Below are 19,596 nucleotides of genomic sequence, written 5' to 3'. Positions count from 1 at the left end.
TCAATTTCAAATATAAGACACCGATGCATTACAGCCAAACATAGCAAGCCCCCGTATTATATTGGTACGCTGGCTTGTAATTGCAATAGAGAGCTACCACCTGCCAGCAAGAAAACCCCTTGGAGCATGTGGTTTTGTGCTGACTTTTATAAACAAGAATTCTTAGTTCATAACAAATAAAAACATGTTCTTCTATTCTTGAAACGCTTATATCAGTAATTGTCACATTAAAAGAAAATGATAATAACTACACATAATAACATAAACATCACCAAATCGTATAATACTAAGAAAAACATTTAGTTGGTAGAGTGTTCAGTTTTCCGAACAGATGTGTCCCCTTACCCTTCAGTTGCTAGCCTGCTACAGTAGACTCATCCCCTCTGATAGGATTCATGGATGCAAGGGTACCAAAAGTTATTATGACTTGATGATTTTGTAAATATGCTCAAAATTCTAAGTACATGCATTTTTCACAGCGAATTCTACACTTGCTTAGAGTTGACAGCGAATTGAAACTTGAGGTGTGAACTGTTGTACTTGGTTAGAGTTGACAACGAATTGAAACTTGAGGTGTGAGCTGTGGTGGATTCCACACCTATGTCTCTCACCTATGTTATTCTTTTCCTAATATGACAACAATATTATTTCAAATGTGCAACACATTTAGATTAAATAATAGGCAATACAACCACTTTACCCAACTAGTTTGCTGAATTGATCAACATTAATCAATAATCATTTAAAGAAAAGTAAGAAATCAACACTAATTAATAAGAAAGCCTCACTAGTCATCACTAGTGAAATTGAATTTACATTTGACACTCATACAATTCAAACAGACACCCACACCCATCAGGAGAAGCTGATCATGATGACCTTACAACCCTAAAAAGGCTGTGATTGAAGCAAAATAACAACTTACTATTTGGCGGGTTGGAAAAGAGTCCACCACCGCCATCTTGCTCTGCCTTACAACACAACATGGAAAAACAGCCCTCAAGATTGAGGGATCCCATCTGTAGGGTACCCCACAATCAACTGAAAATGATCAAGGGTCATCTCAAAATATAAAAACCCTTTCTCATTTTGACACACACGACACAACACCACATACTATTACTAATAATGGCCATATTACTAATACTAGTGACCATATTAGTGTCATACACAAACCATACTAAACTATACCCAAGTATATAAGCATAGGTGAGAAATAAACGAGAAAATATTACATGTTCCAGGACCAATAGCCTCGGCCAACAACCATTGTGACTCATTTGTTAATGTGTCAAGTGTTAATTGGCTCGAGAATATTTGTCGAGGACAATGTAATAATTTCTGTGAGTCCTCTAGTGAAGCTGTCTTCCGGTAAAGGTCTGGCCAAAGGACCAACTAGGTGGGGCAACATTGTAGGACACCACACTGTGACCATCACTGGTGGTGACCTTAAACGAGAGGGTCTGACCATTGAGATAGGCATTGCTCTGCCAGTTCTGGCCCCAGTTCCTTGACATTGGCTTCCAACCAGTCCTTGACCCTTTGATGAACACAGCATGGACATCACCAGCACCACCAACATTGGTTATGAGTACCAAATTGAAGTAGGAGTGACCATTGATGGTGAACCTTATGCCTCCCCTCCTCCTGCAGGGTACCCTACAAAAAAAAAAAACCCAACAACAATAAAAGCATTTACTTCCCCATCACTTCAGAAAAGACAAAACCGACAAGCCAAAAAAAAACAGAGTCAGATGAAACCAAGTTGCATGATTTGCCTTAATAAAATAAGTTTACACAAAACTTGTCAAATGAAAGGCAAATAAGGGTATTTTTTTTACATGTGGGGCTCAAAATAATTTTTTCTTTTGCCCTTTGGTTGCATTGGGGACCATAAAAGGTCATTGAACAAGAGTTGCGCTGTTTTTTTTTTTTTTTTTTTTTTTTTTTTTTTTTTTTTTTCTGAAGTTGAATTTTTAAGGGAAAAATTCTAAAGGTGTATACTACCCTTCAAAATTTAGAAGAAGACCCTGGCTCAGAAATCAAGAGATTGCAAATGGGCTGAAAGCCTAAAACAATGAAGTTAAAAGAGTCCAGACAAGTTTTTGGGTGAAAAAGTAGAATGTGCTGAAAAAACAAATCTACGAAACTTATCAAAGACCAAAATAGCTCAAAACAGAGTCATTTTGGAGGCCATAGACCAATTAAACATACCAAATAGCTCAAAACAGAGTCATTTTGGAGGCCATAGACCAATTAAACATACCTTCTATAAGCCACAGGGACAATACCAGCCCTAAATTGGGCAATGTGTTGGAAGACAGGCTGGGAGAGATCAAAGTGGTGTTGGGGAGGGTTGCACCAGCCCCCAGCATTGTTTGGTGGGCAGAAATTAGTGGCTGTGACCACAATGGAACCAGGCAGGCACCATTTGGGGTCACTCACACACCTAATCTCATAGCAGGACCCACAGCTTAACCCATTGTTGAACAGAGCTGTGCTCAGTGCTGCTGTGTTTGTTCCATAGCCCTGGCTGTACAAATTTCCATACCCACAAGCACCTCCTGCAAAAATAAATTACCCAAAATAAAAATAAAAATAAAAAATAAAAAAAACCAAAAAAACACACACTACACACACACACACACACACTACATACCCATTGTTCCAGAGGCATCACCACCTCCATAGAAGGTGGCATGAGCAGCAATCCACCCTCCACCGACATACCCATGAACAAGTGAGACCAATGAAAGAAAACCCACCAAGAAAAACCCAAAAAGAGCCATTTTCCTGCTGCACAAGGAAATTAAAGAGTAGCTTAAGTACAAGTACATAATAAGAAAAAGAAAAGGAATATCTCATTTTTGTGACAAAGTAGAGAGAAGAGATGAGTACATTGTGACTGAGAGCACTCGGAAGGAAAAAGTACAGAGAGAGAGAGAGAGTGGGAGGGAATTGAGGGAGGGAATTGAAGAGGGGGTGGGAGGAATTATTTGTAGAGCTTCTGAGAGTTCGAGGAGGGGGTTTAAATTCTTTTTGGTTACAGTCACAACTGACACTTCCGAGGCTGGGAGTATATTTTGAGCCCAAAAGTGGTTTTTGGCTTAGAACCGTGTGGTTTTGGAGCTCTCCGTGTGGTAAATCTTCTAAATCCAAACAGGGCCTAGTGGTTTTACAGAAAACATTTCACACCCAATTTTCATTTTTTTAAAGTAATCCACACCCAAATGTAACCAAACGACTATGTTTTTTGGAGTCAACATTATGCTCTCACTCTTCTTCCTTGTGCTTCATTAAATACAATACTACAGTTACCAAAGACAACTAACCAAGTCCCCTCCTCATTAGTATTAATTTATTCTTTGCTTTTATCCTGACCAAACCCCCTCTTTACACGAGTGAAACAGTTGAAAAGAATGACACCAGAACATGGGTAATTTATTGTTAAAGCAGATTCCTTTTTTGGTAATTTATTGCAGAGCAGATTCATAAGTGAAGAAGAAAACAACCTCATTTAATTCATGAACCTCTTTTTTCTTCAACTGAATCCAACATATCATACACGCGTAAATGTACACAAGGAAGGTGTCAATTATTGCATGTGGACGTGTGTACCAAGGGTCATTTGTCTCACATCGAAATTGGATGAAAAAGTGATTGGGTATAAATGGGTGGGTATGCAACACTACTCAATAGTTCGAATTTTTGGGTAAATATGCAAGCGCCCACCAGTTATAATTTGTATTAGAGCCGGACCCAATCCTTGATCCGGTGTCACGCCAAGCACCCGATCCAGAAGGCGTCCGGGTTAGCATCCCGAGTAGGTAGGGTGGCCCGAACCGCAACGAGGGCGTTGCGAGTTTGGGTAGGGGAGAATGTAATAAGGGTCATTTGTCTCACACCGGAATCGAATGAGAAAGTGATTGGGTATAAATGGGTGGGTATGCAGCACTACCCAATAGTTTGAACTTTTGCGTAAATGGGTAAGCGTCCACCCGTTACAACGTGGGAGTAGTGTTTTTTTTTTTTTTTCGATAACTAGGTGTCTGGCTTTGTCCCGCAACTAATATAAAGCGATTTATCCACACAAATTGAGTAAAACTCGAATTATGTTCATAGTCGTGGCTTCTAAAAAATTGCTCGCCCTCGAAATGATTCGAACCTAAAACTTAATGTTTCACGAGGCACTAAGTGACGTGGCTTCACCACTAGAGTCAACTCCTTGGGGTTGATGTGGGAGTAGTTGGCACTTGGTTCGAATAGTATGATATTGTTATTTTTGGATTCGAGTCCGTACGATTTTATTTTTGAGTTTTACTTCAAAATGCCTCATACTATTTGGAGTGCATCACTCGTACCCGTCCACAAGGTAGCCACAATCCACCCTGTAAGAGGCTCGATGTCCCTGTTGGTACACTTCTAGCTAGGTCAAACTCTGATACCATTTGTAATGACCTACTCAACCACATAATATGATATTGTCCACTTTTGGACTGAGCCCACACCATTTTGCTCTTAGATTTTACCACAAAAGGCACCATACTATTTGGAATGTACCAATCCTACATATATAGAACTTCCCATTTCTACACCCAGACGATGTGGGATCATGCACCCACAACCTGCCAGTGTCTCACTCGCACCTGCCCACGCACACCCACCCACGAGGTCGCCGTAAGGCGTGGGTTCGAATCTTTGCCACTATGTAAGCTCGCAATTTAACTTTGCACGTGTAATGTTGGTAATTCGTATTAGCGAATCATAATCATGTCGTGTTAATATAAGAGTATTAAATATTCAATCCAAACACGACCTATTTAATAAATGTGTCAGGTCAGGACTCTCAACATTAGCACGACTTGTTTATTAATCGGGTTAGACATATTAACCTGTTTAATGACCTATTTAGTAAATCTAGACATTATATTATTTATAATATTTAATCAAGCAGTAAATACTTGGAAAAAAAAAGTATTACAAGACTGAAAATCACAAGGTTAGCGTGAATAACATTAGTTGCACTAAGTAGAATATCTTGTGGAATATACTTTGAAAACGCGGAATATCTTGTGGAATATACTTTGAAAACACTTAGAGGGGAGTGAATAACTGCAATTTAATCCACTACCAAATTTTTGCTTATTTAGAATTCACCGAAATAAACCTAAGTAACTAACCAAAAAGCAAAATATTAAATGCAAGTAAAGTAAAAATAGAGTTTAACTTCCAGAGAAAAGTAAAAGTAAAATTTAGAGTGACATTGGGATTTTAGCAAGTAAACCCTCATCGAGAAAATCAACCAATTGATGGGGAAAAACTTAGGAGACTGTCACAGAGTCTTGAGCGAAAAAAATCCACTATAGATGAAATAAAGTAGAATTGTCTTTGATTCGGACTCATACATTTTCACTCTACCAAGAATCCATCGTTGAACGTCTTTGACTTTGTGACTCTTCCTTCCAAACAAACTTAACTTCATGCTGACTTCCTTGATCCCAATAGAAGGATTGTTAGTAGATCAAGAAACACTCCACGAATTCTTTGATCTCTTTAAAGTGTGATATTCTCCTCATTTGTTTCAAATCTAGAGTTTTGAAGTTTAAAATAAAAACTACTTTGATGATTGGTAGCAAAAGATCTCTAGTTATGCGAACTCCGATCAACCATAGAACTATATCCTAAATCACTCAAGTATATAGGTGTGTGTTCTAAAAAAATAGAAAAATAAAACTCTTTGAAAAACTCACACAAAGGCTCTGTAGGGTTTTGAAATCATTAATTTGAACTAGTTCAGTTTAGAAACTCTATCGGTTGGAATTTTACCGATTGCTATTTTAACCACTGCACTCCTATGTAATTTTAAATATACTCACTAGTGTTCCTCACACACTTACCTTGACTACATGTAGTTCAAAGTCGGATCGAAGTAGTCGTGAATAGCTTGCACATGAAAATCCGCTTCCGACACCGAAACTCAAATATAAATAAAAAAGTACAACTCGATCAGATTCGATTTGACACCGAAATATGTCAAGTACAAGACTAGAAAAAAAAAAAAAAAAAAAAATATGACAAATAAGGAGTTGATGTATATTTGTTAGGTTTTATAATGAAATGGCCTAATTGTCCGTACTTGTTCTAATTAACTCAATTATAATACGTTTAGTTAAATGGGTATAAATGAATTACATAAGTTGAACTTCTCAACCCTAATTCGATACTATTAATTATACCGGTTAATCATGTGATCCCGTTTACAATCCAAAGTTAATTAAGGTAAACTAAAATTCGCTTATTTGATGTCGTGTTCAATCGTGTTGGTTGATCGTGTAGAACTTTGACACTCCTATTGAGGGTTGGGCATGATTTACCTTGAAGTCACAAGTCTAAAAGGAGCTGGTGGTTGAAAAGATTTTCAATTTCAAAAAATCAAAAAAAAATTAAATTGCAATGTAATAACTTAAAAAAAATAATAATAAAAAAATAAATAAAATAAAATAAAATGACAAAGGGGAATTGATAGTCTAAAAGGGGCCGGTGGCGGAAGTGTTTCTCTTCACGGACTATACAGTACGGATGGGAAATAAAATATTTAAATGGTATAAAATCTGCATGTAAAATAAGATCTCTAAAATAAATTGATTAGCTAAAAAAATGTCCGAGAATCTAGGAAGTGTGTTTCAATTTTCCCGGTTAAGAACAATTAAAGAAGATTTAATTAAATTGTGAGAATCATAACAAAATTAATACTAAAATAATAAGATCAAATTATGACAATCATGATATAAATGTGGTTCGTAAATTTGCAACTCTGCACATGCCATTCTGAATCGAGATAGATGTACTTGAGAAGTTCTTTGGAAGTATCTCAAAAGGAAACAAATAATATAATAAACGAACATGATTAATTATATATATATATATATATAGAGAGAGAGAGAGAGGTGATCTCTCACTCACCAAGAAATTTTATTCACATTATGTATGGTAACAGCCAAATATGATCCAATCATATTACAAATCTATCATTATCATTTTTTAATTTAACAAAACCTCTATTCTACCTATTTAAAAGTTTCTAAACCTCTTTTCTTTTTCATTTAATGTTTTGTTTGGTTAGATGGATAAAAAAATAGATGAAAAAGATAAGGTATAGATGAGAAATGGAGTTTTTATATATTTTTTTATCAATATACACTTATTGTGTAAGATAATAAAAGGTAGACATCCATTCAATTTTTTTTAAAAATGTTAAAATTGAAAATTCCACGTTTATGTAGTTATTCGTTTTCTTTCTCTTCCATTCCCCCAAAAATTGGACAAATAAGAAAACATGAAGACTAGTATGTTTCATCCCTCTTTGCTTCTTCCCACTGTAGGGGGTTCTTTTTTATCAAGCAATAAATAAGTATACAACTATAATATCAGAAATACAAATACGAAGAAAACAGAGGAGATGCTCAGTAGGAGGAGGAGAAGAAGACCAATCATCAAGATTAAGATGGTGGTAGGGCAAGTATACAGTATCTTATAATAGCTTACCCTTCTGGTTGGTTATTCCTTCATGGGATAGTACTATTTATAGGCTCGGATTCCGTTGGTTGTTATTCAATGATCCCTTCCGTGCATGGTTCCTCGCATGCATTGCTCCCAGTCAAGATTACGTGGGTAATCTTGGAGGTTTAGGAGTCTGAAGAGTCTAATCCTCTCATCGAGCCTTGCACTATGTTGCTATGTCACTTCTCCCTTAATCAAGAACATTAAATGTTGCTTGGCCACCGGTTGGTCAAGCCTGACACAGCATTAAATGTGATTTTAAGGTTTACTGTCATAATATATATAATCCCATCATCTTGTTAATTGGGCCTTGCTGAAAGCGAAGGCACTTCTTGACTTCTCATCCACCAATCTAAGATCCTCCTAAGTTTCCCAAAATTAGATTCCTTCCAGTTGCAAAGACCCTACCTTTGTTTCGCGTTACATATGAATCTATAGCATCTTGATGGCGAGCCCTTTGCGGCTTCAATCCTTTAATGCAATATTGCCTAGCATAATGCAACCCTTTAATGCAATATTGCCTGGCATAATGCCAAGGCTTAGGATGCTAGAGGGTTGGTCCCTCGAGACTTGATATACCTGGAGCGGTACCAGGGCTTGAGGTGCTCAAGAGGCCTGGAGTGATACCAGGGCTTGTGGTGCTCGAGGGTTGGTCTATCGAGGCTGAATGAGCCTGGAGCGATGACAAGGCTTAAGGTGCTAGGGAATTGGTCCCTCGAGACTTGATGGGCTTGGAGCGATGTCAGGGCTTAAGGTGCTCGAGGGTTGGTCTCTTGACGTTGAATGGGCTGGAGCGATGCCAAGGCTTAAGGTGCTCGGGAGTTGGTCCCTCGAGACTTGATGGGCCTAGGGCGATACCAGGGCTTAATGCGCTTAAGGGTTGGACCCTCGAGGCTTTATGGGCCTGGAGCGATGCCAAGGCTTAATGTGCTCGAGGGTTAGTCCTTCAAGGCTTTTGACTTTTCAAATTGCCACGGGAGATTTGGTTAGGGTCGTATTGACTTGTCAACTTGCCATGTCAGCCTTTAATAAGTGACACCCACACCCTCTGACACAAAAAGTTTCATTCAGCACTCATCAATCATTCCTTTCAACCAAACATAACATTACCCAATAATAATAATCTGGTATTAAACAATTTAGTGGTTTTGTTTGTTTGGTAGAAGAGAAACAAAAGAGAGAATAAAGGGTAAAAAATTACACTCAAAATTCTTATCGACGCATTGTTATATAAAGGTCAATGACTTTCGCTCAATCTTCTATCTATCATGAATAAAATTAAAATTAGGTATTGTATTTTTGGATACTAAAAAGGCTATATATCAATGTGTTTAAGTCATTGAATAATTTGAACTAAAAATTTTGTTATTTTTTTATATTAAATTAAAGTTAAGATATATATTTGTTCTTAATGATGAATGTTCATGGATTTGATTATTTTTTATAATGTACACTACATAAGATTTGGCCAAAAGAAAAGGAAAAAAAATACTTTGTCTCCTATATGTGATTTGGCTTGCCTGAGTAAGGAATTGTAAGATTGGTTTTAATTTATTTGATGTCCACATTTTAATGTAACACTTATTTTCTCTTGAATTTTTTTTTTTTTTTAATAAACTAAATAAGACAAGTTTTAAGGAGTTTGTTATCTATCTTGAAAATTGATAGTAGACAGTTTTTTTTTTTAATATTAATTTAGGAAAATTTAAATAAGGAGAATAAGTAGAATAGTGGTTTTGTTGAATTAGGAAAGAAGAATGGTGAATTTGTTATATGAACTGGATCGAACATATATAGTGTAGATAAAATTTCTTGCTCCACGGTGAACAAGAGGTCACCACGCTATATATTTATAAAAATTCTTACAATAAGTATTGGGGGTAGATTGAACAACATCTAATCCAATTATTAAACTCAAACCGTCGAACCCATCACATTTTCTTTGAATGAGAAAAAATTAAACCAAGTGAGCTAATGACAAAGACTAATGTTGATTGAGTAAAAGAGTAATATAACTATATAAGTAATGGAAGTTTGAATATTATCTACTTGTTAAGAAATCAGTGATCTAGCGGTATCAAGCCTTACTTTTCAATGAAAGATTATGAGTTCGAGCCTCAATAAAGACACATGTGTATGAGTACCAACTAAATAAAAAATAAAAACCATCTACTTAACGGGGCAATCTAAAACAAGTTATGCTCTAAAGCGAGGAAAACAAAGCTAGATCTCTTTACTATTTGATATATATATATATATATATTATCGACGATGATAGTGTCGGATCTAATACTCTATATAATTCAACATCGAACACATGCATTGTAATACCCCTAGTTTTCAAAAGGACAAAATGGGAATTTAATTTTGCATTTTGGTTTTTATTTCAATTTTATTTAATTATATGACTTAGTTGTTTGAATTGATTGTTTTATTTGGGGAATTTATTTTATGTGTATTTGCTTAGTTGCTTAATTATTAGTTGTGTGTATTTAATTTAAATTGCTTAATTACTATTTATGTGTATTTAATTTAATTGTTGAATTGTTTATGTATGATTTAATTTAATTATTTGATTAGTATGATTTAATTGACGTGTATTGTTGGTTAGTCTATATAATTTATTTGTCAATTGTTTATTTAATTTTTTTTTTGCTTTATTTACAGTTATGCTTGGGTGACTCATTTGGTTTATATTTTAAATGGTCGTGGATATAGATTAGGGTTAGGGTTTTCTTTTATGAAGAGTATTTAGCTGACTTGTAAATTAGTCGAAATTCAAAGTAGGTTAAATATAGAATGAAGGCCTATATATATTGAACAAAATAAGTCTGCTAGGGTTAGAAAACCCTATGCACGTATTAGTTTTGAGAAGGAAAAAATAGAGGAAAAGGGGGCAGTGACCAAAGGAGGAAGGGAAGATCTTAGGTTTGCTGGAATTTGCAGACGAAGGTTGAAGGTTTCAAACTGAAACCTAGAGGCAAGTTTCAGTCTATTTCTTTCCTGTAAACTTATGTTCTGTGCATTCTAAATAGACTCCAAGACATTAATTAAACATTAAAAACGGATGTGTTATGCATAATTAAATCAAACTGTAATTTGTTGTTTGCCTTTGTTTAAACTATAACTGGTTTGGTCTTAAAACTGTTCCGAGTGTGTTAAGTTTTTGTTAATCAATTCATAAGGGTTTTAAAGAGTTTCTAGGACTGTTTGGATTGAAAGTAGACCCTAAGAAGTTTAAAAATAATTCGGACAGAGACTTGGAATTTTGCCAGTTTTAAATAACTAAAATCGGTTCACGCATAAACTGTTTTGATTATGTATTAAACTTCATTAATTTAATTCCTAATGGAATGTGAGGAGTTTCTAGGACTGTTTAGATTTAAATTAGACCCTAAGAATGTTAAAAGTGTTGGGACAGTGACTGGAAGCTTCGCCGGAAGCGCAGAAGGCAACCGGATGAAGCAGAGAAGACGCATGGAGCAGAGACGGCTCTCAGGGGGAGAGAGCCAGCTCCCTAAGTGAGGGAGCCGGCTCCCATTAAAGTAAAGCCGGCTCTCCCTCATGGAGATCCGGCTCTGAAAGATAAAGAGCCGGCTCCCTTCGGGGGTATTTTTGGTAAGTTTTCTGGCTTCAGGGGCTTGAACGGAGTTTCCGGAAAGTATGGGAGGTTGTAAATACTTAAAATTCACCTGTTAGATCCTCAAAACAGTTAGTATAAGTTGGTGGGTTAACTGGAGAAGACGGCATGAATTATAAAATATTAAATGTGAATGCCGTCGGAAGAAAGGAGAACTGTATTGCCAGTTGTTTTAGCAAAATCAATGAACTGAGATAACAGGTATTGTTAGGCTTTTATATCAAAGATATTTATGATATATTTAAGTTCCATGAGGGTTGGTTGGGTGTGGTTGTGGACGTCATGTGATTTAAATACATGACTGTTTGCGGTCAGGAGTAGATGAGCTTTTGTTTGTCGGTTTGTTTTAACCAGTTTATTTGGGTAAGTATAAAATACCGTTGGGGTTTTATATAATGTGCAGTAAGACTTCTTAGTTGACACATTATGTCAGGCACAGGTTTTAAGATGGAGGATTAAAAAGGATGTCATGTAATGAAATGATAATTTTCATGTCGTCGGGGATTAAGGAGGACTTTCAATACTAGTCTTTGTTTTAATAATTTAAATGAACTAGTATGAGGGTATGGTTAGGGATGTCTAGTATAATGTACTCAGGTCATATTTCTGATAGTCATTATACCATGATGTGGGTGTTAATTGATGAACTGTTAAAATTTCTGTTTTGTCAATTGGATGGATATGAATGGTTTAAATTGTCTATCAATGCTTTAACAATTTAAATGGAATTTTTATGATTATAATCATATACTAGATGCATGATAGGGTCTTAATACTATCTGAATTCTATTATGCTGGTTTCTGGATATATTTGATGTTCTAATGAATGTGCATTACTTGAGAATCATTTGCATTATATGTATCGGTATGGGACGGTGACATATTAGGGATGGATTAGATCAAAAAGGCTAAGTCCTATCCCTTCATACATAAGGAATGGATTAACTAAAATAGTTAAATCCTACATGGATGCATGTCCTGTCAACTAAAATAGTTGAACGACATAATGGATATTTACTCTATATTTTTCTGCAGTAGGAGGGTTAGGGATTTAATTGAAACATTTAAATCCTAAGTAAATGTCGTGTTTTGGCAATGAACAGTTGAGCGACACTTCATTGGTTTTGGATGGAATTTATATATATATTTATGTTACCACGATATGAGCTTGAGTCTCAGGATCGATGATTAGGGAGTGTATATGCATTGGGATGCATAACTAGCTATGATGGTTTGATGTGTGCCCTGCTAGGTCTGCTAGTCAGGTTGAGACAGGCATGTAGTCCAGGGAAAGTCCTGCAGTATGAATATATTTATATTTATGGACTATTTAGATATTGCTGAGCTATCTAGGATGTATATGCGTATCGGGTTTATGTATGGATTGTAGGGATTGGAACTTGCATGTGGGCCTGACCCACTCTTATTTTTTCAGGTGTTTGTTAGTAACAGGCTTAGAGCTTGATCGTGTTGATGCAGATACAGACACTCACTCTTCCGACTACATAAGATTTTCTTTCTTATTTTAGTTTTGGATTTTAATTCTATAAATTTATTTATCGGTTGGGATTATTAGGGGTCCACTAGATGGATTCCTGAGTTGTACAGATTTAAAGATTTAAATTATATCAATATTTTATATTGGAGTTTCAGTGCATTATTATTTTATTCTTAATTCAGTTTTTATTCCTGCTTGTTTAGATATTGATTGTCTGATATCTCTCGGATCTGTGCTCGGACTTAATCACCCGTGGCTCTAGAATCGAGGAGTATCAAGTTGGTATCAGAGCACTCCAGGTTCTAGTGTCCTTAGGAGTGTCTTTCGTTAGAAGTCTTTCGCGTTGCGTCTCTTAAAAATTTAGAGCCATATTAGGATTCGTTGTACTCTTTTATGGTTCGTTAGGAGGAGCAGCTGATGTCAATTATATTCCATAATTTTGGAATGGTTGACACTAGAAGGAGGGTGGGGTCCGCGGCGACAGCGAATCAGACCGAAGGAGTAGAGGAGTACGTTACCAAGTTCTCTATCAGAAGCAGAACTTGGGATTGAAGGTTAATTCCGGTTGGCACTACTTTTAGAAGTATACGCTAAGGAAGGATTTAAGAGTGTGTTTTAGGTCACCGCATAAAGGGACCAACACAATTTCAGTGTTTTCATAAAGGAGACAACCGAGGAATAGGAGTCCAAAGAGGACTCTAGGGGAGGAGTTTTCAACATACTCAAGAAAGAGGGTATTGAATCTTGGAAAGCAAGGATCACGCGAGAGTGATCTTGTTCGTTAATAGTATAGTGAACGATACTAGTCGAGTTGGCATGGATCGACCTACAGATAGTTAACCTTTGGGATTACCTTTAGAAAAGGTAGATAAAGTGAACTCTTCAGGAGTTTAGGATCGGATGAAGTTCTTCTCTAAACGAAGCGATGATTTTATATCACGTTCCGAGGAGTATGGGGATTAGGTTGGGACGTTCTAAGTTGCTTTACAAAGCTACATTAGACGGTTTGCATTCCGGGGATAAGGAGGGTGAAGGTTAAGCCTTTGGAATTTGCTGAAGCAAATGGATTGTGTTGAGCTATGATTTGAGCTTATGTTTCGAGGTTAGATGATTTCCTCTGAAACTGTAAAAGGGAGATTATGAACCAATCAGGTAAAGTTGATTTCTAAAAGAAGATTTTCTTTGCTAGGAGGAACGATGTTTTACGTAGGGTTCTATCGTGTTTTATTGTGTTTTATTGTGTGTGCTTTGTGTGTTTCCTTTTCGTTAATAATTCAGGATAGGGAATACGGTCTGGTTGGGGACACAAGAGGGTAAACAGTCAACTACTGTTTTGGAGGAATAACGTTAATTATGCTAAGATTTTGGGTATGTGGTCATGGGATTTGGTAGGTATACCAACTTTTAGCCACTCTGATGAACCTAGACATGTGAGGTTATAGTACGTTTTCAAGATGGGGTAAGTAAACCAGCAGTTCGAGTCAAATGATATAAATTCATTTGATAAACTGTAACGTCACGATGGTTTATCGGAGGAGCTGACGTGGCTGATTATTTTCTCAAAAATTTTTAAACAGGTGTTTCCAAGTCAGTAGGAGGATTTTGTACTGGTTTAAGTACTTATTAGAATGGCACCGACTGAGAATAGTAGATGAACTAACTAGTCATCAGTAAATCCTTGATCAAGAATTTGGTTCATGAGGGAGTGTCATTAGGAGGCGTTGCTGGAGTTGCATATCGAGAAGGAAGCAAGTCTCTTTATTTACACAAATAATATGGGAATTTTTTTTTTTTTTTTAGGTCCCAGTTTGCAACAAATAGTTGTTGCTGGGAATTGTAGACTATTTAGAGAATGGAAAGATTCAATATTCTTTTGAAGTTAGATAGGAAGTCTAATCGACACTTACTTGAGTTAGAGAAGTAGGATGGCACAGACTTGAAGGTGAGACTGAACATCTAAATATGGAAGCTGGTGCTACCAGACTAATGATATTTTCGTTAGATGAATTGGAAGGAGGATGTAAGGGCTGAGGTTCATAACTCTTGGTCTTTATTTGTTCTGGAGGAAACATGATGCTTCACAGAGGGAAGCTGATGTTTGGAGGTAGGTCAGAGGAGGGACATAGTGATTTTTTTTTCTCATAATCTGATATCTGGTAAATAATCTAGATGGACCATTAGATATCATTAGATCCTTGCGGCCATTTCTCATGCTGAAGCGGGATTGACAGAGTAGTTTCCACGGATCTAGATAAGAGGTTACTGATTCTACACAAGGGTCAGGATTTTGGTTGGGATATAGGTTGTCTGATAAAAGTTTAATCAGCTTCGCTTTGTCTATTGTGGAACTAGTAAGGTATCAGTTCCTACGAATAGCATGAATCACGAGACGGCTTAGATGGATAGATGTGGTGATTCACACTTTGCATTAGGTTGCGTCTAGTTGAGGTAATAGGGAAGAGGATGACTTTACTAACCCCTATGGTAATTGAGTCTTTGGTGGTTATTTTGGAGTCAGTTGAGTTTAGCATGTGGAAATAATAACACTTGCTGTTACCGGGGAAATGGAGGCGGTCAACTTAAAATATTTGAGCTGACCCCACAGGAGATCGTACTTTACTCAGATGAGTTTAGGGCATTGAAGGAGGATTGGTGGTTGTCTGTTTGATTCTAGGAAGGTCGGAGTGACTGAGATGTAAATTTCATAAATTTTACGGTGCAGTCAAATGGATAAGAGCTACTGCACGACTTACCAGGTTCGTCTTGGTAAGCCGGTATGGATGGAGACATGTATATCATTATCTCCGAGACATGTATATCATTATCTCCGAGTATATCACTTGCTAACAAGGTGGACAGTTGATACTTGGATATCATTAGAGGTTTTAGCCACTTCCTATATCAACAGGGAAGTAGGGCTAATCCGGAGGTGGATGGTTGGTAGAAAGTACCGACATTTGGTTGGAATTTTAATTCCATATGGATTAAGAGTTGTGGATAAGCAAGTTTGATGGTAGACATCACTGTTAGTGTGGTTTGTTTTAGCGTGCTATGTCAGTTCTACATTGCACTGATAATGGAGTTATAGTAGGTGGTTATCTCTTATAAGGGTTAAACACTGCTATAGCAACGGAGTCTTTGAACGTGTTGGAGCAACAACTATGCTTCGCATCTCTAAATGGAAAATTTAATCACAATATAATATTGGATCATGGCAAATATGCTTAGGATATATATCCTAGGTTGGTATGGGTAATTGAAAGCGTTACTTAGCTTTTCAGTTATTATCTGTGCTGTTGTTGGCACAAGGAGGTTAGTGCGACAATGTTTGGGATTTTGGATAGTATGTTGTACAGATCTCTCACTGGTTGGTCTGCCATGGAAGTAAGGTTATATAATAAGACCTTGTCTTCTTTAAGGATACATTGGAGAAAAATACTCTATTTTGGTAAGGATTGCGCGCGGGTTGGGGGCGGCAGTCGGAGGTAGTAGATAGTTGAACTCGTACATATGAGTTTTCTATCAAGAAATGGTTATTTGGGAGGATTTCTGTATAGGAAGCAATGTGTTTTGGAGGAAGGTCGGTTTTACGTATTACACTGACTTTTCATGGATTTTGTTAATCGAGTTAGGCAGTTGCCTATTGAAGATGCAAGAAACTCCTTCTATTCTTTCTCTCTCTAGAATTCTTACACCTCAACCCGAAAAAGATCCCTCTCCTCTTCATTCCAACTCCTATTTATAGATATTTACAAGATATTTACAAGATATTTACTGATTGCTGGATCTGGGCCTATTCCTCTGCAAGCCCTGGTCACCCTTGATGGGCTTACTCCCGTTCGGCCCATATGGCAGTGTCTTTCTATGGGCTGACCCAGCTGTTCGGACTGAATGTTGTGTTTTGCGAGTCGGACCTGGCCCATGTCATCCGGGGCCTCCTCAACTGCCCCCATAATTGCCCCTTATTTAATAAGGGGTAATTATTGATGGCGTCTCATCATGACGCTGACGGCTCGAGATAACCACGTGGGGGAGCGGACGGTCAGATCCAGAATCAATGTTCCGGGGCTCGAGGGATTTCTCGCCTTCCCGACGCTTCGGCCCTCGGGCCCCCTCGCCTTTATAATGCTCTAGAATTCCACTTCACTTCCCTTTACCGTCTCCATCATCAGCCAAGTCTCTTTCTTTCTAGAACAGTGCTAAGCTTTTTCTGGTGAAATCCTTCAAGAGTCATTCTTCCAGCGATCTTGCAGTCCTCCGAGGTTAGTTTCGTTCTTTTTACTTTCGGCAGGCTTCCATTTACCCTCTTTTAGATTCTTCTAGCACTTCCACCATGGTTGTAGATCTGGATGTTCTTCGTATGAGACTTAGACTTCCTGACAACATCGAAGTTAGGGTTTGCCCCCAAGACGTTAATATTACGACCGGCGCCGGCCTCCTGCCCGGCGAAGTCTTATTCACGAACCTTCAGTTGAATGTTGTTAGGTTCCCTCTGCACCCTTTCTTTAGTTATGTCTTCAATAGATTGGGGATATCCCCTCTGCAGGTCAACCCCAACTTCTTTAGGATCATATCTGTTATGCTCTTATTGATGCGTGACAGAAATCTGGACCTCGACCTCATAGACCTCCTTCTGTGCTATAAGGTCAGTAAGATCCGTACTAACGAGCCCTTCTACCACCTCTACCCGTTCGAGAAGATGTCCATATGCACTGACACAATAAAATCTGAAAAGGGTTGGAGGGATAGCATAGTGGGCATTAGTGGGGCTTGGTCTTCGCCGGCTGCAGAGGATTACCCAATCCCGAGCGCCTTTGGTGTCTGCTCTGTCTCCTCCTATAAAAAATTCAAATCCCATAAACATGACTGCCCCTGTGAAACATGCGTTCCTCGTTTTTGCACTTACTTATGCCGCTCCTTGGGAATACCTTGTGATGACTTGAGCTATAGTGTTTGCAGGGATAGGAGTAACTACTTGAAGAGATACGTTCTGAACGATATTCCTTCCTGCTCAGATCTCCTCACTTCAGACAACCTCTTTGCGCTCTCATCACTCGGCTACAACATGAGCAGACTTCAGATTCCCTCTTTTGGCAGGAGGAAAAATACTCCCCCAGCCACTCCTGCTGCTGGGGTGACCTCCTCTCCAGCGTCAGCTTCTTCTTCAGCCACCATATCTGACACTGTCCCGAGCGTAGTGGCTACTAACCCTGTTGCCAGCGCCCCTGCTGCCAACCAGAACGCGCCCTCCCCAGCTACCATAGCTCCTGCTGCTGCGGGGGGCGGTCGGGACAAAGAACGAGGCAAAAGGCCTCATCCTGACAGTGAAATCGATCCTGAGGAGGAGCCTCTCATTAGAAGGACCCGGGTCTCTGGGCCGGGTACTCTCTTGCACCGAGCGATCAGAGCTCCTTCTCCCTCTGGGCCTCCCGCAGCTGGTGGCTCTGCTTCTGCTTCAGGCCCCCCTTCTATCCCCAGCTTACCGCCATGGGCCCCTCGGTACACCCGAACGGATGGGACGTTCGTGAAACCGAACGAGACCATGCTGAAGGATGGCCAGACCGCTATGGCCTACTACAGGAGCATGTGGACTCCGAAGGACCTTGAGGCGGCAAAAGGCCTTTCCCAGAAGGACGTGTTCAGTCGCTTTCCCCAGTCTGCTATGGAGGTGACTTTTATTTTCTAACTCATGAATTCTCTCATATTACTTGGTCCTGCCTTCACCCGTTCTGACAATTGGTTTAACCGTTTTTAATGTGCACCTATGCAGACATTGTTCGGGATGATGGCCATGCAGAAGCAGGTGGAGATGGGGAACGCCAGGGCCCGTAAGTATTCTGACAGCCTGGAGGTGGCTAATAAAGAAAACGACCTCCTTGCCATGAAGAATACCGAGGTGCTGGTTCGGCTTGACAAAACCGAGCAAGAGAGAGATGTCCTGAAGAAGGAGAATGATTCCCTTCAGGATGAGAAGGACGCCCTCCAGCTTGAGAAGAGCGTCTGGCAGACCGAGAGGGAATCAATTAGAGAAGAGAAGGCAGAACTCCAGCGCCTTCTAGCTGATGAACAATCTGCTCGGATGGCCTTTGAAAGAAGAGCTCTGGACGAGCGTACCGCTTTGATCGACGCGATCAGCAGAGTGGGTGGTGGGATGCTGGCCCTTCACGCCCGGTTCTCAAGGGTCGGTGCTCTTAGGTATGCTCAAGGATTCCGGGAAGGTTTCACCGACCGGGTTCCGGATGAGGGACAGACCAGCTCCACTCCGGATGAGGTAGACAAGGATCTGGGGATCGAACCTCTGGGGGTCTATGTCGACCCAGAACCTACCGAAGCGGAGCGTATATTTGATGAGTGCCAGGACATCGCATCCTCAAGGATCATCACAGCTCCTCCTACCGCTCTGCCACTGACCGCTCCTCAATCGTCAACCGTGGTTCCTTCTATAGCCACTGCTGACGCTGAACCTCAGCTGAACGATTCAGTCATTCACCTTGATTCCCCACCTCATGAAGGTGAGGCGGCTGACGGGGCCGAGGAGGCGAGTCGGCACGACCAGGATGCTGTTGGTACTGAGGCGTCCAGCTAGGGCTCCTTCGAATTCTTCCATTTCATATCTTCTTGTAATGATGGACATCTCTCTTTTGTAAACTCAATGTTCAATATTAATAAAATGACAGAACTCTTTTTCCCTATGTGTTGTGCTCTATTCAACTCATCTTCAGTACATACATATCTTTTCTCTTTTTTTCTTTTATATTAGCTTTGTCGTGTGTTTGTACGGCAAGTGCCTGGCGCTCGGCTAGAATGCCACTTGCCACTTGGCTTTAAATTTTTAGCAAGTGTCTGGCGTTCGGCTTGTAGTGCCAGCTGCCACATATCTTGCTTAAGTGCCTGGCGC

At 39.0% G+C, this 19,596-nt stretch overlaps 1 protein-coding gene across 1 annotated transcript; it reads right to left on the bottom strand.

Moving 5' to 3' along the window:
* Positions 1–828: 828 nt before the first annotated feature.
* LOC132294841 (expansin-A1-like) lies at positions 829–2,789 on the bottom strand. The gene is made up of 3 exons (XM_059792843.1): positions 2,660–2,789; positions 2,267–2,564; positions 829–1,659 (listed from the first exon to the last, which is right to left on the bottom strand). Exons 1-3 carry the CDS (start codon positions 2,787–2,789, stop codon positions 1,353–1,355), a joined length of 735 nt encoding a protein of 244 aa, XP_059648826.1. The 3' UTR covers positions 829–1,352.
* Between the last annotated feature and the right edge of the window lie 16,807 nt (positions 2,790–19,596).

Source organism: Cornus florida, unplaced genomic scaffold, assembly GCF_030987335.1.
Source record: "Cornus florida cultivar Cherokee Brave unplaced genomic scaffold, ASM3098733v1 CherokeeBrave_3.0.0_Hap2_Chr02, whole genome shotgun sequence".
Lineage (NCBI taxonomy): Eukaryota > Viridiplantae > Streptophyta > Magnoliopsida > Cornales > Cornaceae > Cornus > Cornus florida.
The sequence above is the reverse complement of the archived record's forward strand: the minus strand, read 5'-3'. Positions and strand labels throughout refer to the sequence as shown.

Excerpts from the sequence above, each read along its gene's own strand:
- LOC132294841 (XM_059792843.1), bottom strand. The coding sequence starts at position 2,789 with ATGGCTCTTTTTGGGTTTTTCTTGGTGGGTTTTCTTTCATTGGTCTCA. Across the intron at positions 2,565-2,659 it reads TGATGCCTCTGGAACAATGG|GAGGTGCTTGTGGGTATGGA; the intron begins GTATGTAGTGTG and ends TTATTTTTGCAG. Across the intron at positions 1,660-2,266 it reads GTCCCTGTGGCTTATAGAAG|GGTACCCTGCAGGAGGAGGG; the intron begins GTATGTTTAATT and ends TTTTTTTTGTAG.